The sequence below is a fragment of the Elaeis guineensis genome, chromosome 4, assembly GCF_000442705.2.
Source record: "Elaeis guineensis isolate ETL-2024a chromosome 4, EG11, whole genome shotgun sequence".
Lineage (NCBI taxonomy): Eukaryota > Viridiplantae > Streptophyta > Magnoliopsida > Arecales > Arecaceae > Elaeis > Elaeis guineensis.
This window is the reverse complement of record NC_025996.2, coordinates 57,181,162-57,204,848: the sequence shown is the minus strand read 5'-3', so window position 1 is coordinate 57,204,848 and position 23,687 is coordinate 57,181,162. Positions and strand designations below refer to the sequence as shown.

The 23,687-nt window shown below is 36.2% G+C and overlaps 1 protein-coding gene across 5 annotated transcripts; it reads right to left on the bottom strand.

Moving 5' to 3' along the window:
- Positions 1-244: 244 nt before the first annotated feature.
- LOC105042498 (uncharacterized) lies at positions 245-21,948 on the bottom strand. Of its 5 annotated transcripts, XR_012140979.1 has the most exons (12): positions 21,538-21,948; positions 18,919-19,153; positions 18,585-18,671; positions 18,319-18,497; positions 16,254-16,396; positions 15,984-16,161; positions 15,294-15,888; positions 6,988-7,100; positions 6,433-6,676; positions 4,275-4,368; positions 3,912-4,160; positions 728-876 (listed from the first exon to the last, which is right to left on the bottom strand). XR_012140979.1 is itself a non-coding variant. In XM_073256575.1 (10 exons), the coding sequence occupies exons 1-10, from the start codon at positions 21,702-21,704 to the stop codon at positions 649-651; spliced, it is 2,169 nt and encodes a 722-aa protein (XP_073112676.1). In that variant the 5' UTR covers positions 21,705-21,948; the 3' UTR covers positions 245-648. The 5 variants fall into 5 exon arrangements, 3 of the variants coding, with proteins under 3 accessions (XP_073112676.1, XP_073112677.1, XP_073112678.1); XR_012140978.1 differs by having other exon boundaries at positions 3,912-4,368; XM_073256575.1 differs by lacking the exons at positions 3,912-4,160; positions 4,275-4,368 and having other exon boundaries at positions 245-876.
- Positions 21,949-23,687: the final 1,739 nt, after the last annotated feature.

Genomic DNA, 23,687 nt, shown 5'->3' with positions numbered 1-23,687 from the left:
TCCCAAAGGTAGTTCACTAGATTGACATGCTTGGGCAACAATAATCAGCCCTAGTTGATGAATATAAAGGTGTATAGCTTACCTGTCAACATGGAGCCACTTTGGACGCAAGTATCATAGTTTTGGGTGAATATGAAAGATTCCAATTTATCCTAAGTTCTGTTGATGAAAGATCTACCAGGAAATAACATGGATGAATATAAATATTTACAAATTTTCAGAATCATAGTATTCAGAACAGCAGTTCCTATTAAACCAGCCAATTACTTCCAACTTGATTTTTGATTTCAGCAGAACTGTTGTTGAAATATAAAAAACAACAAACCATATATATAGTTTGCTAGGCAAGTCAGCCTGATTTATGCAAGGCTCGAAGTAGCGACAAAAATTACATGTGAAACAATACTGGACCCTCTCAGGCAAAGCCATATTCACAGAATTCCCTCACCTGTAACTTTATGACCATTCTCCATCCATGCGACATCGCAGGAACACCTCAGAATAATATGCTACTATGCTAAGATCCCACATTTCCTTCTGGCAGACATTTATGTACAAATATACAACACCAACGGAAAATGGAAGAAAGGATTACTCAATGACGAGCTCAAAAATTGAGGAAAAATATGATTGCAATGATGAGCTCTTTCATTTCCTTTTCTTGTTATCTTCTGGTCTGATGAGCTGAACAGGGGCTGCCGGTATGCGTGCCCACCACTCCTTTAGTCTCCTTGTCAACTTCTCACTGCTCTCTTTCCTCCATGGCATCTCCCTTGAGTATGCCTCAAGGACCACCAACATTATTACATGCTTAAATGGAACAATGGCAATCAATGCTGCTACCATGATCAATGTGAATGCAACCTCATCAGTGGCCTGAAAGTAAAAAATCACAAGGTTAATAAAGCACAACCAGTAGAACATTTATACAACAATAAGGTATTCGACTTTTCCAACCATCAGATAATTGATGGGACGAAGCAAATGGAACAAAAACCAAAGACAAAATAATATCAAGTTTCTAGTCCTTTTTAACAGTGAATGAGAAACTGATAAGAAAAACAGTTCTCAGGCTAAATTAACCGTCACAATTGAGCCAAAGGTGGAGTTGCTTGGGCATTAGAGGAGCAATGGTCCCCTCTAAACAAGGAAAAATCTTCATAGAGTGCATTAATCTTGGAATTCCTCCACCCTGGCATCCATAAAACCTTCTTCCCCTCACCCCACACCCTAAAAAAAGAAAAAAAATAAAGGAAAAAAAACACACCTATGGGAAATTCTTTATTGGCATCTTGTGATTTCATGCCTCAGTTATCTATTTTTGATGAGGGCCAAGACCCTTCCAAAGTAGGCATCTGCATATATCCAAATCCAAGGGTCTGAAACCCAATACCGCTGACTCTATTAATCTACTCCCGGGTCGATATGCTACCAAGATGCTACAATCCTAATTCTTGAGATGGTCATCCCAATACCTTATTGAGAGGCCCCTTTTATTTTGCTACTGTTAAATTGTTACATTTTTATCTTCAATGAATTTGATGGTGGGGTTTAATGTGCCCATATTCGTATTGTCCCATGTGGTTTGCAAAATTGTTCTATATTTACTACACTTATTCCAACTATTTTCATATTTAATCTAATAACTTACAATATTTATATAATTTGTTATATTAAAATTATGGAAATTGTGAAAATTAAATTTCTTTAGGGACTTTTTAAACACCCTCCATGGTTACAAATATATTCTGCAATCTAAATAGAAGCCTTTTAGTCAAGATAATTCTAAATTGATGTTAACTTTGGCTATAGATTCGGGTTTTCGCAACACAAAACTAATCCAATTATGCAACAATTTAGTAACATGCACACGTTGATAGTGCGAATTGCACCAAACTTTTCCAAAAATTTATAATTATTTAGTAATTAATTATTTCTCAAAATAATATAACTTATAACAAAAGATGCATTAAAAATAAAAAAATAAAATGTTGTATGTTGATCGCCAGCCTACCATGGTATCTAAATTTCATGATGAGAAAATTTTAGCATGATTTTCCCTTATTTTTCTTATTTCTCCACCAAATTAATGGCGAAAAAGGGAGTGAAGAGCCTTATCAATGACAGAGGTCTCCGATATCAACAAGACTAGATCTCTAGGAAATGCTTAATATAGGTTAAGCCTCCCACCTCTCTCTCTCTCTCTTTGCCTTGAACTCCTATGGTGATTGAAGCTACAAGAAAAGAGAGAAGCAAGGGGGCCACATGTTCTCTATTTTCAAAATAAAGGGACTCAATTAGGTCCCAACCAGTACTAACTAAACTGTCCATGGTACTGGCCTTCCCCAATTGGTACCACTTGAGGCAGGTAGAATGTCCTAGTTCACACCCAAACCAGTATCCTACACCCATCCTACATACTGTTCTCACTGTGGATGTTATAGCACCTACAAGATAGACTGGCACCATCAATACCTCAATCCTTGTACAAATCTTATCATATATAAAAAGGCACAATTATGCTCTCAAAACCCACATCCAACCCATGGTTAAAACCTTTCTATGCTTAAACTTTTCTTGCCATATCTAATAATCCAAGATACATGGACAAGTTTTCTTTCTATGCCTTATCTAGTATACCCATACCATGGTTTAAACCATCAGCGAAATAGAATGATACCAGCAATACCTTACTATACCACTGTGATTCCGATACCGTGATAGGACCCAAGTCACAAAAATCAGTCTCGAACAAAGCATCCCGATCAAGATGGATCTTGCAGTTTGGAAGACAAATACCAATATTGTCAGTATGAGGCAGTCCCAACCAGGACGCCTCATGATTCCTACCTTTAAGGGGGGTTGGTTGCATTCAGTGATGCCTTTAGGCATCTCGCAAGGCCTTTCTGACCCCATAATGTGAGAGAGCGAGAGAAGATAGAGAGAGAGAAGAGAAGAACAAGAGAAAAAGAGGTCATCAGCACCACCGCAGAGGAGGGCACTCCATTTGGGTGCGGCCCTCTAATCTACCCTTTTTTGATCCAAAGTTGGCAAAAACCAGAAAAGAGAGAACCCATGTCCTTTTTTTTTTCTTTTTGAATTTTAGATATGTTGTGTGATGGACAGCATCCTACAACAAGATGATTTTCATTTTTGAACAATATATAAATATGTATTAAAATATTGATAAAATAAGAATATGGAAATTCAGTCTAAAAAATTGTATCATGCTTGCATTCGTAGCATACACATGCTACAATTTTTGTGGCTATAATATCTTCTTGAAAAGATTTATAATCATTTAACTAATATAATAATGAAATAACTTCTTCCTTCATACTCTCCCTCCTCTATAACATCTTCCTTCAGTTCTTATTAAGAAAATTTCATGCATGTTGTTATGAAGACATGACTTTGAAAGGCTTAAAATACATGACTAAGCAGTTTCAACCATTGGCTCCCCACCTCCTATTTTAATGTCAATATTTTCTCCCTATCTCTGATTTTCTTCTTTAAACTGAATGTAGTAGTGCTCTCTCTCTCCCACTCCCTTTCTCTTTTTGTCCATATGAAACCTAGGCAACAGCCTGTCATAGTTTTTATTCATTCTCACCTCATTCAGTATTATTTATACTGAACTCTAATCTCATACCTAATCTCCACATTACCCTAGTTTTCTTCCTCATCATTAAGAAAATTAAACATACCATCCATCCTTCTCTTTATTGTCATCTTTCTAGTCAGTTTCTACTCATTTTGCTTCATCACCCTATCTTGATTTCAATGTGATAATAAATGACAAGTCATATCCAAACCACCTAACAATTGGCATGACATTGTCAGGAAAGAATCTATTTTCACTAGTACATGCATGAAAGATATCACGATTGATTAAAAAATGCTAATAATACCTCCTTATATATTCAGTTTGGAGAGCAACTTATAAATTACTTCACAAAGACACACAGCCTCACACTTCTATTCAATCCATGGCCACCATTTTGTCATAGAAATTGTTGAAATTGCAGCTTGGACCAGCCAGCACGAACTGTACAACCCAGGTGCCAGTACATTAGGGCTTAATGCAGCCGATGTCCACAAACTGGGAATAAATCACTCGGATCATGCCAGATTGAGTTGGATCAAGCACAACACCAAGCCTAAACCACTCAGTATTGAGTGAGACTTGTTAGAAAGGATCCTTTCCCCAACCATTTTAAGGTGAAAACAAGATGGACAAGGACTAGGAAAGTTCTAAATACAGCAAATCGCACCTTCGGAGCTCAGATCACCAAAGAAATCATCAATTAACGAGTAGCATGGTGTTTCTAGCTAGGGTAATGCTTCTCTATCCTTTTCCTTTTAACTCTGCAAAAACCAAATCCAAGGTAAAGGAAATTTTGAATTTATATAATGGGACCCTTGGAATCATGTTTTAGGTTGATTACATGATGTATGAATGTTCGACTCATGTTTTTGGGTATGCATTTCTGAGATCAAATTGAACAAAATTCTTTTTCATTGGAAAAAATCAGTGAAACTTTTAGTGCACAAAAATGGTTGTCCAAACTCCAAAGTATTTTTACAATAAGTTATGTGAAATTAAGTATTACATGGTAAACACGTGTCAAGTAACAATATAAAAGCTTCAACATAAGCCAAATAGGATGATCAGGGCATTTAGATAATACACTTGCAATATTTATACATAACTTGTCATTAAAAAAATTGAACACGGAAAAATGGTAAAGAATTTGTAGGCCCAAATAATATGTACAAGGGTGTACCAACCAGCAAGTCATGCCAGCTGGTACACTGTGCTGGTACTCGTAGAGCATGTACCGTACTGACCCCCAAGCAATAAGCCTCTACAGCCTACATCTCAATATTTAAAACTGTGGTCGTAGTAGTAAAAAATTGGATTCCATGAATAAGATGTGCCATCTAAAGTGTTTTCGGGCTAGAAAAAGACTGAGCTAGTAAATAGACAATCAAGAAATAGTATCCTTCAAACTTATAATGAGTCTGTGGATCCTTTATATGCAAAATTGTATGCCTGAAAATAGATTACAGGATCAACCATATAGAAGATCCTAAGAAGTGACCCTAGAAGCAAGAAAATGATTGAGAACAAAAAAAATAATTAAGAAAAGTTAGGTGTGCTAGAAATGAAGAAAGAAAATGTAGATATCTGAATCAAGAACAGGAATAAAGTCCAATGACATACCAAACAAGGTTCAACAAGATTCATTCGATAACAAGAAGGGGTATAAGTAGAATAGATCTGAAGATAGCGTCAGAACAGGCCAACAGGTATTTATCCGGGGAATTTAGCACTAGAAGGGACCAAAAATCAAGAATAATGATTAAATACCCTGAGAAAACATGACAAGCTACTAATATGGATTGTGGATGCAAAAGAAACTAAAGGTACAAATGCCTGTTAAGTTTTGGTGGTGAATCAAGATCCACTGAAAAGTAAATTAACTTGGACTAATTTAAGCAAGTCCAGAATACCGAAATGGACTGTGGAAAGAGCTCATAAATTTTTGGTGAATAACTCAAAAAGACCCTATCAGAAATTAATCGTATGCTAAATAGCCTACATATGAGTTTAACCAACAAACCTTCTGGAAGACCAGCAGAAGAAAGTCATTAGATATTAGTGGCGCTCTTGATATTAGGCAAGGACCAGGTCTAGGTACAGATAACAATAGCAACTCAATCAGCAGCCAATATGGATATCCAAATGTCAGTAGATCTGAATTTTTTTCCAGAGCTATTAGAGTTTCAGACCATAGTATCAAGACTCTAATATAACCAAATCGAGAAGCAAGTCACAAAGTCAACATCACTTTGACTTAAATAATGGAGTCAAACAATTTAATCAGAAAAGTCACCAATGATATAGGAAACAACCAAAAGAAAGATTGCATGTGCGTCCACATACAAAATGAATATAAAAAAGTATGGTCACAAACAGAATTGACATACTATATTAGGGGTACTGGATTCTACTATGACTATCAAGGTTCAACAATTCCAACACACGGACCGTGAGTTACAACATGTTTCTACATGTCACTGGAGTGCCAAAAAGAAAACAAGAATAGATACCATACTTGTGTTTTTATATGCTTACATATGATTAGGGTAATCGGTCATAGTGAAATTTCACTGTATTTTTAAAACCTCTAGCAAGATTCTATAAAGAAAGGAAAGGCTTAAACCTGCTATTGGGGCTATAGTAATTAAAACAAATGTATACCCCTGAGGGGTATACTGCTATAACTTATAAATTTATTTAAGATCCGCTGCTAATAAATATGCTAACCATCAATTGAGAATGTTTGGTAGCATAATAGATCATATCCAGAAACATACTATAACATATTATTTTGGACACCTGGTCGAAGTGCTGAGGAGACAAACCTTCGGGATTGCTGCAAACAAGAGAGATCTTAACTTGAGAAGAAAAATATTTCCTGCCCGAACAAGGGTTTCTACTTTGGCAATTGCATCTTGCAAAGTCAAAAGTTGCTCAACTGCATTTTTAGTAGGGGGAGATTTGATCCGAAAAGCTCCCAAATGTTTCCTTTTGCTGCAGTATTTTTGCCAAAGCATGAGAATGGCGAGAGATAAGAAAATGCAAGGCAATATGTGCCTGACCCAATCCCTGCAAGTCCCAAAATTATGTTGTCAAACACAACAGACAAAAATGAAAATATAAAATATAACATATAGGATAGCTGTACTGATTGAGTATAATGGATTGAGGGGCCATATATAATAGCAAAACATTAGTTAACTTAGAAAGGTTCTAAAAACCGGTACTGAAAACTGGTACAATACCAATATGGACACACGATGCAGGACTGCATTGTGTACTGACACACTATGCACCGGTGTCAATTTTCTGCCAGAACAGTATGGACCACTCATACCATCTTGTTCCAGCAGTTGTTAAAACCTTGAAAAGAATATTACCTGTAAGAAAGGTAAAGAATCAAAACCAAGAAGAACGTTGATCTAAATGGATCTTCCCATGTGGCTAGAAAGTGAAGCCATTTGCCAGATTCGACAACGGGGTTAAGCAGTTCCTACAACACAATATACAAGATTCACCTCATCTGGATATAAAACTGGGGAAAAAAGAATCTGTTATATTTTAAACTATCATATTGCTTTGTATAATTTAGGAGAAATAGTCAGAAAAATTCAATAGCATAGTGAAGCCATTGACAGCCCAAGATCAACTTATTGGAACTATATACACAAATGACAGTTTTGAAATGACAAAATATTCCTTCTTGATTCCATCTATCATTTTTTTACCAGAATACCCTTCATACTGATCGGTAGTTATCTGGCCTTCATGCCCACGTCAACTATCATGTTCACAGTCTATCCTCCTTCCCCAATCAAATTGGATCCCTTTCATAAAACTCCCAAACGAATTGGACTTTGAGTCTTCTTTTTTTAATTAGACTCTCAAATAAATTGGACTTTGATTACACTTCTAAACAGTTTGGACTCTATCACTTGCTCTCTCTTTGCTTTTCCCTCATATGTGCATTGCACATGCCCAATTGCTACTACCACAAATATATTACGAGTTCCGTGTATATCATCCATGGATAATACAACTATATACAATGTGTAAATCTAATGTTCCTAAAAACCAAGATGTACTCACAAGTAAATATATGTATGAAGTGGGGGGGGGGAGAGAGAGAGAGAGATGAGGAGTACCATATGTGGTTGGTTGACACATACCTTAGCAACTTAAAGGAAATTTAATAGTACAATAAGGCCTGCATAGCTGGTATGATGGCTGATTTATTGATTCCAAAAGTCTCCCACCACCAATGTAAATATTAATTGAATGAACCATCTGATTTGAGCTGAACTTAGTGTTTTTAGTTTGGACCAAGGTCGGCGGAACCAGTATCGATGGCCGGATGACCGGCCGATGGTACGACACGGCATGTCTTCGTTCCGTTCCGAATCGACGAAGGAAAACACGGACAAACCGGGGAAGAAAAAGAGAGAGAAAGAGACAGAGAGAGGGAGGGAGGAAGAAAAAGAGGGAGAAGAATCCATCGGAGGGGCCGCCGTGGCATCGGGCGCGGAAAGGGCTCCGCGGCTCCATGCAGGGAACAGGGCGATCCACCCCTGTTTCTCGAGGTTTTTTTTTAAAAAAGCCTTTTCAAAGTGAAGTCAGCATGGGGTTTGAAAAAGCAATCCGCCCCTGTTTCCCCATGTCGGCAAACCCATGCCGACTTCACTTTGAAAATTTTTTTTAAAAAAAAACCCCGAGAAACAGGGCGGATCGCCCCTGTTCCCCGCACGGAGTCGCGAGAGCCCTTTCTGCCGCCGACGGCCACGGCTGCCCTCCGAGGCCCTATGGCAGCCCCTCTGGCGGATTTTCCTTCCTCTTTTTCTTCCTCCCTCCCTCTCTCTCTCTTTTTCTTCCCCCGGCATGTGCCATTTTGCATGCCGGAACCGTCTCGGTTCCCGCCGGGACATTCGGCATGCCCTGTACCAGGCGGTTCAGCCCAGTACGACATTCCATGGTTTGGACCTGGCCTTGTTTTTGCCTGGTTTGGAAGACTTTTTCCATGCATGTCAGAAGTTAGAAAGCCTATGATTTTACAGATTCTTTGATTTATACAGATCATTATAATGCAATATGGGGTTGAGTTTCCTTTAGACAGACAAAAGTTTGTTCAATAAAGCAACTTGCTAAAATTATTATTAATACATCATTGACTCCAATATTCATCAATTGGTGATGAATGATGATTTTCCATTAAACTAATCTTAGCAGTTGCTATTCTGCCAAAGACCATCCTAATTCCTAAAACAAGGTGACTCCCAGTTCATCAAAACAGAGTTGTTGGTTTTTTTTTAAAAAAAATCTCTCATGTTATCTAGGAAAATTATTTCTCAATGTTTTTTAAGATCATCTTTCATAGAAAATATTACTCATCTTCAAGATATGTTGTAATTAATGAGACATGCTCCTGTGAGAAAACTTATGTGCCGGAGAATATTATGCAGGGTTTTCCCTATAACAATCTTGTATTTCTACTATATTCTAATCATACTATTTTAGAGTGTTTTTACTGATAAACACGTTACAAGCATCTAAATTATGATTCCACTAAAAAACATTAATGCCTTAGGGTCTGTTTGGTTGCAAGTAAAACATTTGTATTTCTTAAAATACAAGTTTACCATCTGCTTCATTTGACAGAAAATAAAGGACCAGCAAAAGCTTTTTTACATTATCTTGACTATTAGACTTTTCATTTTTATCAAAAACATCCAGAAGACGAAAATTGAACTCAGAAGCCCTCTTGGAAAAGTAAAATCAGGGTCTTGTAGTTTCTCTTTTCCTTTCACACTTTCACAGGTTTCCTCCCAACCAAACAGACATTAATTAAGTTGAAAAAGCATGTCAGTAATCATGAGCACGATCCACATAAACAGTACATAGTATTAATAAAACTAACAAAAAAGGATGCCACAAAGTCCAATTAAGAAATGAATATACAATTTTCAATATCAAGCAAAAAGAAAAAGAGAAAAAAGGATAATGCATGGAAACACTAAGAAATCTCAATCATCATTTCCGACTAGACCACCCTAACCCAACTCAACTCCACTAGGCCATATTTGCAAGCTAGTTGGGTTTGGCTGAATAAATCCTTTTCCTCCATTCCACCTTTTTAAGGCCATATTTTCTAAAAGGTATAGTGATATCAAGTTCTTCCTTACTACTTCATCCCTATGATTTTCAGTCTAACTCTGTGCGTCTTTCCTTCTATATGTCTCAAACATTCCTTCAAATTGGTGCATTCCTCAGCCTATATTATACATATCCAAACAAACGAAGTCATCACTCTCTCAATTAGTCCTCAATTGGTGCTACCTCTACCTTTCTACAAATGATTTCATTTCTTATTCTATCATTTCTTGTATTACTTTACATCCATCTCAACATTCTCATTTCAACCACATGCATTTGACGACTCTCCAACATTCTATACCATTAAGCATGGTTGGTCAAATAGCTATCTCATACATTTTTCCCTTAACTAGGCAAATATCCTACAATCACACAATATTCTAATTGTACTTCTCCATTTTATCCAACCTGCTTTAATCCTATGGATAACATCTTCTTTAATCTCTCTTTCCATATGAATGATCGATCCTTAATACCGGAATGATCAACCTTATGAACTTTATAATCCTTAAATCTCACTCTACCTTTATCTTTATTTCTAATTTTACTGAAACTAAATTCCATGTATGTTTTCTTGGACCTACTTAACCTAAAATCCTCATATTCTAATACATTGATAATTCCAACTTGCGCTTAACTGTAATCTTAATTTCATCTACTAAGAGTGCATCATACGCAAATAGCATGCACTAAGGAATATCATCCTGAATATACTTGGTAGCTCATGCATAACTAGCAAAAAAAAATAAGGGCTTAGAGTAGATCGTTGATGTAAATCTATTGTGATTGAAAACACATCGATGTTACTACCAATAATTCCTACACTAGTAATTATTTCATTGTACATGTCCTTAATCATATTAATATATCTAATGGAAATACTTTTCTTTTCTAATGTTTATTATGAGACTTCCCTAGAGACTCTATCATATGCTTTCTCTAAATCAATAAATACCATATAAAGAACTTATCGCTTTTCTCTATTTCATCTATTAACCTTCAAAGGAGAAAAATAGCTTTCTGGCATAACACCAAATTGGTTCTTTGACATTTTTTTTATCACACACCTTAATCTATGCTTAATAACCCCCCCCCCCCCCACCCTAATGTTTGTAGTATGGCACATAAGTATGATACCATGATAGTTAAAAACAAGTTTGAATATCAGCTTTATTCTTATAAATCAATGCTATAGTGCTTTTCCTCCATTCATCAAGTATCTTCTTGATCTTTAAAACCTTATCAAACAAATTTGTTAACCAAGTTGCCCTTGCATCACCTAAACACTTCCAAAACTAAACAGAAACTCCATCAGGTGCAACCATTTTTCTTAATTTCATCTTTTCATAGCCTCCTTTGCCCAAATACTCTAATTCTGTGTATATTTAATATTTCTATCCCCAATAGCATGGTTTGCTAGGCGTGCTAAACCGTACCCAGCGGCTAACCGGTGTGGTTCGGATATTTGATTCAAAATGCTGGCAAAAATAGAGCGAGAGAGAATGAAAGAGAGGAAAAGGGAGAAGGTAGGGGAAGGAAAAAAGAAAAAGACCAATTATAGCCCACCGAGGCCATCGGAGGGCCGTCGAAGCCTCCAGAGCTCCATGGTCCTCCACAAGATACAAGAAGAGAGAGAGAGAGAAGAGAGAGAGAAAGGGAAAGGGAGAGAAGATGAGGGAGGGGAAGGCAGCAGAAAGGCCATCGAAGGGATGTCGATGGCCACGGTAGCCGTAGGACGGCCCAAAACAGCTCCATGGCTGCCACAGGATCGAAATAGAGGCGAAGCCCCTGTTTCATCATGTTTTTTAAAAAAGCATGATACATGATAAAGCTATTGACAAAACAAAGACTTCACCCCTATTTCAAACCCACGATGATCATAGGGCTGTTTTGAATCATCCAGCGGCCACGAACAACCCTCTAGTGGCCTCAATGCCAACCTCCCCTCCCTCCTCTTCTCTCCCTTCCCCTCTTTCTGCTCTCATTTTCTCTTGTGGAGGACTGCAGAGCCTAGGAGGCCTCGACGGCCCTCCTGTGGCCACCTTTCCTTCCTCCCTCTCCCTCTATCCCCCTCTCACTTTCTCTCTCTTTTCCTCCCCAGTTCATCTCTCATTTGCATGTTGGTTCGATCTGTATGGGGCATACCGACTCGTTCCACCGGCCAACCAACGCGGGGTCTGGTTCCGAGTCATCGATCCTTGCTCAATAGAGCAAGGCATCCTAGATCGTTTACATGACTTTGATTGAATAACTTATTAAACTAACTCCACCTTTCTTTGAACTTGTTCTCTTTAAACAAATATTTTTTAATTTTCATCTTTAATACATTTAACCCGAGTCAAGTCTCTTAATTTTCTTTCTTTTAGTCTTGCAATCTTATAGATATCTTTCTCCTTATTGTCAGTTTCTTACTTGTGATATAGCTCTTCATATGCTTTGAATCTATTCTCTCATACCACTTTCTTAACTTCCTTCTTAGCCACCTTATAGCTTTCACATATTTCTCTATTTTTACATTTAGGTAGTCTTCTATAACACTCTCTTTTAGCTTTGACCACCAATTAAACTTTCTCAATCCAGCACCAAGTTTCCCTTTTATACTTATGGTCCTTTTCCTTTTGATTTTCCTAATACCTCTATAGCCACTTTCTTAATATTGCTAGCTACATCTTCTCACATGGTATTGATTTCCCCATCTAGATCACATTTTCCTTCCATTTAGACAACCACTTTGTACAAATTTCTGAATGATGGTAAGTCCAATGTTCCATTAGCCGAATAATGTAGAAAATCTCCAAAATGTGCTTGGATGCAAAAATTGTCCTAACATGAATTATTACTAAGTCGATATACCCTTCTTGGTGCACCAAATAGAGGTCTATGTTATGTAGAAGTTGCCCCACCATAGCCATGGCAGTCTCTGATCTCCTAAAAGCCATCTTCTACAATGTAACAACATGACCAAGGTTTCACAATCAAGCATTTAATTACAAATGCCATACATAAATGACTGGATATGCACTGCAGCACAAATAAATTTGCCTTAACAAGCAAATTTATTATGGACCACTACAAGGGGACTAGGATGCATATTATGCCCCTCCATAATTGATAGAGACCCAAGATTGCATCATGATGCACCGAAGGCAACGAGACTTAAAATTTCTTAACATTTAATTTTAGTAGTTAATTTTCTATATTTTTCCTTATTTCTATTTTTAATTTTAATTGGTAATATTGGAATCAGGTGCTAATTAAAAAAATCTAAATCATATTTGGTAGTTGATGGGTTCAAATATTGTAGCGATTACTGTTCACAGTATTGTGCACACTACAGTAACTGGCACCTTATGAAAGTTGTTTGCTGGAAGTTTAAAAGTACTATAGCTTTATGCAGAAGATAAATAAATTATCAGCCTTTTTCCTTTACCATGTTGTGCTGCCGTAGATCTAGCATCAGGCTTGCAACTCTATGTCTGATTCCTAGGTCCCGGAGTGAGTGCACTTTTATCTTTTCCCTTTCCTTTTTTAATTTTTGTCTCCAAAATTCTCTGTTCTTCTTTAGTTCATTTTGCCCCCTTTTCTATTGTTCTCTCTTATCGGAATTTATTTGGAGTTTCACTTCCTGTAGGGTTTTTCTTTAGTCATATAAATGTCAGATTTTCGCCAAAAATTCCATCAAAATATTGATGTTGGATATTCAATTGCATAAAGCCCTAAAAATCCAATTCAGGCCCTAAAATCCAGAACCCTAGTTATATTACGGTCTACCATTCTCTATTTCTTTTAAGAACATTGTCCTTCTACTACATTTATACCAAAAACTTGGATTAATAACCAAAATTCCAGCAAACCATAGATTTAGTCCCTTTCCTAAACCTAATAGGTCCTCTTCCCTAGCTTTCTTATATTAATAATACTACTACAAGTAAAACTTGAGATGAGTTTAAGCCATGCTGCTTTTCAGATATATTATTTTTTTTTGGAGAAAAATTGGATTTTAAAAATGCCTCGCTTGCTCAATAATAGATTCATTAATTTGTTAATATCCATGTGTTTTCTTAGAATTCAATACTTTAACCTCTAGAATCATGTTTGGTGCAGAAAAAAATCCTATTATTTTCAAGCATTTTTCGATCCTAGATTAGTTAACCAAATTGTAGTAAATAATTGGTGATTGTTGAGTTCTCTGTCAGGTTAAAAGTATCATATCAACCTAAATGATTCAAGTTCATGTGGCAACTCAAAAATGAATTAGCATAGATCCGTACAATGTATCTGACAGAAAATGTATAGTATGATTAATAAACTCTGAAACAATGTCCCACGGCAACATTTAGGAATTAGGCATGCAAAGTTTGCAATTGTGATCTAAACTTTGTTACATAAAGGTTTTACCTAACCATGGGGATAGTTAAAAGTTATTTTATCTTACACAAGTCATCACAAATGATCAAAAAGGAAGAGCTGATAACCTGATAATATCTAACTTCCAGGCTAATTCATAGAAAAAATGCAACAAAGAACACAAATCCACAACCAGGTAAAAATCTATATATCCACTTTCTCTACCATTCTATAAAAGAATACCCATATGCTAGTCTATCTCTAACATGTTCCAAAGCAACTCAAAGTTATCACAAGTTTCCTTCTTGCCATCATAAGAATTTTGCTTATGCAATAAATACTCAAAGCCCCAGCTGCTAAAGCAAATTTATCTTATGCTCCTACCAACATATAAAGATTATAGTTGAACATATTTGGTTTGACTGACTCATGATATAAAACTCCATGTGCATCAAAAACAAATAAAATCTAGCCCCTCACCATAGCATATGGTCCCTCACATGTAATACATGGGCTTGCATTCTTAGATAAATTATAGTAGTATGTACAGTCTTCTTCCAACATGTTTAACCATAAGTCAAAACTATCATAAGGTTACTTCCTCTCCATGATTAAAATTTTACTTCAGAAATAAATATTCAAAATAGCTAGCTGCTAATTGCAAAATATAAATTTATCTCGGTCAAGGTAGAAGATTACAGTTCCATATATTTTGACCGGCAGATGATTCCTACAGAAAATACCCAAATACATCATAAATGAATTGAAATTTATCATGAATTGCCAATCCTCTTGTTCAAAGTGAGCCTATTTTCACCACAAATAAGTATCTCCGCTTTCTTTTTGTAGAAATAGAAAGATCGATCATAAATTCTACATAGAAGCAAAAAATATAAAACAAAACATTGCAAGGGAGTAAACCATCCAAAAACATTCTTGCAACTCAAAATCTTAATTATGTATCAGTAATTCTTTTTACCATCTAGAACAACGATTCTGAAAGTTGACTTTGGACAGCAAAACTTTGTTGGTCCCAATTTTCTTGACTTTACATCTAAGATTTGAGTTTGAAGGCACTTTCTATTATTCTACTCACAAAACTTATGTTGAAAATTTGCCAACCTCCAAGTTCAGTCATTCCTTTTTTAATGCAGAAACTGAAACAGAAAGATAACATTTTATGGTTATATACCTGCATCACAGCTATGTTTCTATCAATCCCTTCCACTTTCACCTGATCCACTGTTGCACATGCTGCCTCAGCTATTTCAGAGTGACAAAGTGACTCTTTTACAGCCATCTCTAAAGGACTTGTTGCACCAATGCAGACAACAGCAACAAGGAAATCTCTTTTGTTAATCCTATTTTTCCTTTTCAGTAAGCCCATTTTAAAAAGTGTATATGATGAAGATGGTAAAGGAAGAGCCTGAAACTTTTTATCAGATGAAGAATCACTGACAAAATGGTTCTGATTTCCGGTATGCAGTAGTTCCAGGTGATTATATAGAGCTTCCAAGATCACGTCACCTTTGGGTAATTTTTCAGCTAAGTTAAAAGCAAGCGTAATCTTAAAGTGATAGGGAGTAATATGGAAAGCTTCTTTCACAGCACGGTATCTGAAGATGCCCAAAGCAGCCTTTGAAAGAGCTTCTCCCTGTTGAATTTCTTCAAGATTGAACTTTCTGATGAAACTATGCACTTGTAAGACTTCTTGAATTATTGCCAGCCAGTAATCTCGGCGTGAATGACCTTTAAATTCAGGAAACTCAAAATAAACTGGCTCTGCTCTGCAATAGAGTGCATGCAAATTTTGTCTCAAATTAACACAAGTTAAACGAATCCAATATCAGAACAAAAAAATCAATGTAAATGCAGAACTTACAGAGAGGTTGACTTGTACATCACAGCTTTATCAAAGAGGCGAGCACCCAATGGTCCAGTCAGTTCGCGCTTTACTACCTGCTTTAAATCTGCTGCTAAATCATACCTGAGAGCTTTGTCATGTGAACCCACTCCTAAGGACTCAAAGTAAAGAGCATGGGTGGTTATGGTCAACCGTCCTGCCAAAATTAAAAAAGAAAGAGAGAGAATGTTCCTAAGAGCTTTTGGAAACAATTAAGAACAAAGAAAATGAAAAGGAAAGTCACTTAACCTGGCCATGCAGATATTCCTATGTGTTGCAGAACAGGTTGAGTTGGCATAACACCATCAACATCTAAGATCATTTCTCCATCAGAAAGGTGAAGGCTTGAAGCAAGTGGTGACCATATTATGCTTTTTGCAGATTTGAGAACCCTATGATAAAAGCATAAATATTGGAGGTTACGTGCCTGAGTCTCAAAGTCCTGACATGGCTATTCTATCTTTCTTTTCGAAAAAAAAAGGTAGGGAAAGAGGAGAAAGTGTTCCCATGCCTTTGCCAGAAGTTCAGGGAAAAAAGGTGCTGAAAGGACCAATCACAAGCCAAATTATGCTCCTTATAACTGGTATGTGCACACTTACTTATAAAAACAAAATCTCGAATATTGGATAAGAATGGTAATGCGCACAATAACTGAATGAATCTTCATAAAGTAGTAACTTTTATGGCATCAGTTCTTGTGATTTCTTTTTTCTTAAAGTAATCATTAGAAACCCATGAGGCACCAGCTCCCCATGATGTATGCTGGACTACTGCAAGTTGCAGAGTTGGATAAGGCTAAGAATGAGAGAGGTCGAAGGGATCTAGGAGGCCATTGATACTCCAAGCACTATATTTTTCCAAGATCCTAGATACCAGAATCCCTCTAGAGAGTTCATTTCCACTATTCCAAAATTCTCAATATTGAGGGATCACAACCTCTTAGTCCCTCCAACTTTTTCATCCATCAACCACCTCTCTTCTTCAGCCCTTCCTGCCCCATGTGGAGATATCAGACACATCTGGTGTCGAGACATCATGTGTGCAAAGATTTCTAAACAGAATATCCAGGAAGATATAGAAAAAGAAAAAGAAAAGTGAAGGATATCCAAAACACTTGCCAGTTGCCATATACAAAAGATGTCAAGAGTGACTCAAGACATGATTGCGTTCATGGGCAAAATTTACTTCTGCAACAGGACCTTGGCCAAGATCTTGATATCAACTGCTAATGATTTAATGTCAGGTTGACAACATCTCATAAAATGTTGCTAACAAAGGTTCTAACAGTAATTAGTAGCATACCTATTCCAGACTCTCGTGGTCAAAAGGCTTTTAGATTTCCCAAAACCACATACAGCCATGCTCAACTCCTTTTCATCAACAATGTTCAGAAAAACAAGGAAAAAGAAACAAATCAAAGGTATTAAACCTGAATTATTCATAACCGCCTCTGTAAAAAAAATCTCAAAACATCATTGAGCATTTTCCTGCATGTACTAAGATTAGATGGTCTAAAGAGATACAATATGATAAAGGAATGAAGGTTACTCCATAGCACACAAACTTGGTTCTCATTTTACTGAATTCTCATAGGTTCTAGCACCCACTTGTAATGGACAAAATCTCACCTAAACTAGAAAGGAAACAGATCTACAGGATAGTTATACCCTTCCTATGTTCTACATACCATGCAACCACAGAGCATATTTACAAGCTGAAACTGAAGAATATGACAAGATGTGTATCTCTCTTTTGGTTCTGTATACCAATTTTCTGGCAATATTATCGTCCTTTTCATCTAATTCTCCATGCAAAAGTTGAAATGTTCAACAAGACTCCCCCTTAGTCCAACCAGCTCAAGATTATAATAGGAACAGCTTAATTTGTTGAGATGATTGTAAAAATGCTTGCTTGCACCCAACCATGTTACTTTGAAATGTCAAATTATGAGATGGCCTCAAAGAAAGAGAAAAGGCATCAGTATATTCTCAAGAATCTAGCTTTCTTCTTTAAAATGATATTTTGCTCCTGTCAATAAAGAAATTCAAGTGTTTTTTCCCACAAAGATACATACTGGATAAATGGGTGACATCATAAAACACCAAGCACAAATGAACATATTTGCTTACTCTTTTATAAAGTAAACGTTTGCAAAATATGAGGGACACATAAACCTAAATGGCAGGTATGAAATTGAAAGGAAATGATACTTCCATAACATATTCAGAGATGGAACTTTAGTTGTGGATAAACACATGAAAAAGAATAGATGAGTTTGGAATAGAGTCCTTTGAAGAAGGAAATCAAAACATACTTGTCTAGGCTTTTGAGGTACTTGTCATAGATGAGAAAATGGAGCTGGCCACTTGATGAGATTGTAAGTGCATCACAGAGGTTGTGAACAGTGATCAAATCAGCTATTGCAGGACAAGCAGGAGCTATTCGTGCAAAGGCTTGTAGTCCAACAGTTTTCTTGTCATAGACCTGGAGAACCTATGAAAATGATAGAATTGACACCTATGCATAACTAAAATGGGATACAGTAATTACAATAAATGAATCAGTACAGAAACAACTAACCTGAACTGCTAGGCATGTAGAATTTATATAAAAGAGTGATGCCTCATCCTCATCTTCAACTTCTAAATGGTTACAAGAAGTGGTTTCCTAATGCAGCCAATGTTTGCCACAATAAGGTCCAAAACAAAAGTAAAGTTCTCATCACCTTGAATCCATATAATAAAAGACCAGTGTGAAATCTAGGAAGGAGTATGAGCAATATAATTGCATAAGCAAATAGTAACATGATTTTTTTTTATGGAACATCAAATTAAAATCCTCTATGGAAAAAGGGTATTAAATAACATCAGAACTTCTTACAAATATCCACTTCTAACAATTGTAGGTGTCTCACTTTTGATAAAGATTCATTCCCTTCACCAGGGGCTTCCCACGCAAGCATCATATCATATGTTAAGCGGCGAAAATCTTTGTCAGCCAAATAATCTGGATGATCAGTCAACACTTGAAGAGCTTTATAACAGCAGTACTCTAATAAATGTCTTGCATACACAGTGGGTTGCTTGACATCAGCAGGCAAGTCAGTCTCAAAACACTGCTGCAACTTCTCTGTTGAGAGGAGAAGAATCCTACAATGGCATGAATCAAACAATTACTGACTCCTGGTCACATCAAGCATTTTAAAAGTGATAAAAATGATGAAAAAAAAAGGTAATAGGATTTGATGCATCCGGGATCCACAGAATAAATGATACTAAAAAGTCTAATGAAAAACATCCATAAGAGTTGATCTCTAAAACTCAGTAATCAAATATCTTGCTTGTGGGTTCAAGGGATTCAACCTAGAAGTTAGGCGATTGTTTTGCAAAGGGACATATGATTCCAGTGACGAACATGAGAATTTGCATCATCTACAATAGAATTTGGGAGATGATGAAATTAAACACTTAAGATAGCACATATTCAACAAGTTTAAATATGAGGTCAGTACTGATCTATCATAAATGTCCCAGATTGGGCAGGGATGGACTTGTGAGAGATCAGATATTGGGACAGATCCAGTACTCTGATACCAATAGAACCAAGCAATCCCAGTTGGTATTGGCTGGCACACACTGGGTTGGCAAACAGGACCAGCTGATACCAGGTAGGATGAGACTTCAAGCATTCCACATGTGGAGCCTCTACTTGGGCTTGTAGCCTTATGAGGACTCCAGCCTAATGCATGGGCTTCCATCTCCTGCAGTGGATCTTAGCCCCACATAAGGACCTTGTACTGGTGGCCTGGTGCATCTTTTAAATACAAAGTATAACAAAGGAATGAAGGAGGGAGGAAGAAGGGGAGAGAGCACAAGTCATGGGTACCATAATCCCAATATTCAATTGATACCATTACCAATATTAGCACCATAAATCCAATCATTGGCACAAAGAATCTACTTTAATCCAAAATTATGACAAACAAATCTAAAAAAGCTTCTAAACAATCATTACAAAGAACAAACTACAGGGAAAAAAAGAGAGAGAAAATAAAAAAAAATAAAAATAAAAATTAGTGTCCTAGTGAATTACTAGGATGCCAAACCATCCCAAGTGTCAAGACTATACTGAGATGCAGTCCTAAACCAATACCTGGTCTTGGGTTGGATTTAAAACCTTGGTGCAACTAATTCCATAAGGATTTGTCATTTCACATTTGAATTCATGATATTATAACCTATTTGAAACTTTCACTACCTCTTTAAAGTGAAGCATTCCTTTGACCAGCTCAGAAATAAGGATGACATAGTCAGCATGGAATAGTGACACTAACAACTAGTGGCCAGATAAAAGTGATGTCACATGTGATTATAGTCTAATTAAGCAATTGAAAAGGGATAAAATATAGATTGCTGATAAGGGAATCAAAATTATAAAACCCCTAACATGGTCTCTAATTTGAGGTTTGAGCTTACTGTTTGACGGTACAACATGGCTGAACTATGGCAAAAGCTTAGCCATAATTGAGAAGTTACAAATCCAAGCAAGAAACTAGAATTGGTATGACATATCCTGAATTTATAATGTTTGTAACTTGTTGATCGTAAATATGGGATGTGAATCAATAAGCTTTAAAAGCCACCATAAACTAGCCTTGACACCTGAGTCAATTGGATTGTTAACAGTCAACAAGCTATTCATTAATGTCTTTGTAATGCAGGAATGCAAGTGTCAAGTACCTTGTCATAAAATTATGTAGAATTGATCCTGATCTAAGAACTCTAATTTTGGAGAGATTTACTTTCCACTATTTTTTTAGTTTCAGTGTTCTATGTTAAACCTAGGGTTCAAATCTTCACTATTTTGTGACAAGTGCTGTTTTAGTAGTTCTATTTAGAGTAAGCCTGCCCAATATCGAGGTCTTATTTTTAATGACATCCTGAGTCATACATTAACCAGGATTCTACAAGTCCTACTTATAGACATCCTACTTTTGGCATTTCACCAAGAACTCAGGGGTGTTCATGCATGACATGCTCCAGCATTATGAAATATGAACCCACAAAAGGCCACGTGCAATCTATGCACATTCGTGCATACCCTACACACCCTAACTAAAATAGTCTTGCATGGCACCCATGCTTAGATTTCAAAATTTGGCCAAGTTTGTTTCTGATAAACAATACAAATTTGGATCCGAACCCGAGGAAATCTAAGATACTTAGCGCACTCGAGAAATCTAAACATGAGTAACTCAAAGAGGCCTTCATCAGCCTCTACAATTCTACGACTAAGAGTCCAACAATTAACCTACCTATCTTATATATACTTGACAATGTAAATCATTTCATCGTAGCATGTCAAATTCCCATTTCAAGACGCACAATAAACAGAATCGGATTGTATATACCTGAAAATTATTCCAGATGGAAATGATGCTAACAGAGTAACTGGATCATAAAGATATGCGGGACAGCGATTCTTGAGGAACGAAACAAGATGAGGTCGAGCTCAGGAAAGTAGCGAGATATACCTGGAGCAGCGAGAGACGACGGAGTTGGCGATGGGGGAGAGCTGGGGAATGGGGGCGGGGTCGTCCTCCGCGGTCTTCCTCCGCCCGCTGCCACCGCCGAAGAGGGATTTGAGGGAGCTATCCCGCATAAAGCGCTTCAGTATCCCTATCCCGCTTCCGCCCGCCATGTCCCCAAACCCAAACGCCAAGTATCGTTTTCAGCGATCGACGACTCCGGCGCCGCGCATCTCAGGCCCATACGAGCGTTATGCTCCGTTCCTCCATGAACCCAGCAGAGTAATATGCGTGAGAATCACGTTGATTACTCGTTAAGTATTTGTGTTATATCTCGGAGGGTTTAGAAAGAGGAAAGGAGAAGGAATGGGTCGCGGGGAACCCGATTGCTGAAAAACGAAGGCGGCGGACCTGCGACGAAAAATTCGGATGAAAAAAGAATTTTAGATGCATTATATTATAAAAAATAAAATTAAAAAAATAATTATTTAAAATTTAATTGACCATTGAACCCAGGAGAAGGGAAAAGAATAGAATGAGCAATATTAGACTAATATGATTGAAAAGATACATTAAAAATTTAATTATTTAAGCATATATATCTTGATTCATAAGTTTATCCGATTTCTTCGAGAGTCAGATAAAAAGATCAAAAGAAGTAGAAAAATAGGAGAAAAATCAGAACAACCATATTTATCTATCAATAATTGTATATAATGGGATTGAAATAGAGAGATAAAATCAAGGGATTAAATGATTTTTATGTTAAGGATTAAATAAGCTTCACCTAAATATTTTATGTCAAAATGATGGTTTTTAAAAGAAATTTCTTGACATCATTAACTAGAATAAAATCAAAAAAATATAATTAAGATATTATCTACATAGAGATAAAGAAGGACATAACGATCATCAAATCTTTTATAATAGAAACAGCTATTAGATTTATTGATTTGAAATCATATGAAAGGATAATATTATCAAACTTCTTGTATCATTATTTAGGTATTTGTTTTAGTCCATATAAGGACCTAGTAAGCTTGTATACTTTATACTCTTATCTTGGCACTACCAAGCCCTCAAATTGAGTGATATAAATTTCTTCATCAAGATCTCCATGGAAGAAACTGTTTTCACATCCATTTGATGCATAAGAAGTTTATGAATAGAAGCAAAAGTAAGGAGGACATAAATAGTGGTAATGCTAGTGATAGATACATAAATATCAAAAAAATCAGTATCAATTTTTTGCTCAAAATCTTGACTATAAGCCATGCCATTACTTTTCCACCGATCCGTCAATGCTGAGTTGATTTCTAAAGATCCATTTATGATCTAAAGGTTTGTTTCCAGAGATAATCAATGACAATCCAATTATTATTTTCAATAATAGATTCAATATCACTCTTAATTGCCTCCTTTCAAAAAGGAGCATCAAAGATTTCATAGTTTCCTGATATGAGATAGGTATATTCTCAACTAAAAAGATAAAGTAATTTTATGCAAGTTCTTTTTATCCTAACCCTCTTGCTCCTTCTAGGCTTAGAAGGAAGATCGATTGATTAGATGCAAGCTCATTAGGGATAAAAAAACTATAGATCTAAGTCGAATTGGGTAAAGAATAAGAGTCATAATCAGATGTAGATCTAGGAACTCTAAGTTTGAAAGAAAAATACATTTTCAAAAAAGATCACATCCATAGATTCAATAATCGTATTAACTGATATATCACTAAAATCAGAATAAATAATAAGAAAACTATAAATATTACTATCAAAAGAATAAGCAACAAAGATTGAATCAATAGATTTAGAACTTCCTTTATTGTTCTTAGATTTAAAAACTACAACCTTAGCTAAATACCTCCAGACTCAGAAGTAACTCAACTTCAATACGTGTCTCTTCCAATACTCATAGAAGTCTTCTCTTTATCTTTTAATTAATAAAAGTCAAAAGAGCTTTTCTCCATAATTTTTTGAAATATCATAACTTATGATCGTGGTGTTAACCATATCTAACAGAATTCTGTTCTTTTCTTCAACAACATCATTGTATTGAGGAGAATAAGAAGCAGTGATTTCATGAATTATACCATGATATTAATAGAAGATAACAAAATCATTTGAAGAATATTCACCTCCTCTATCAAATCTTAG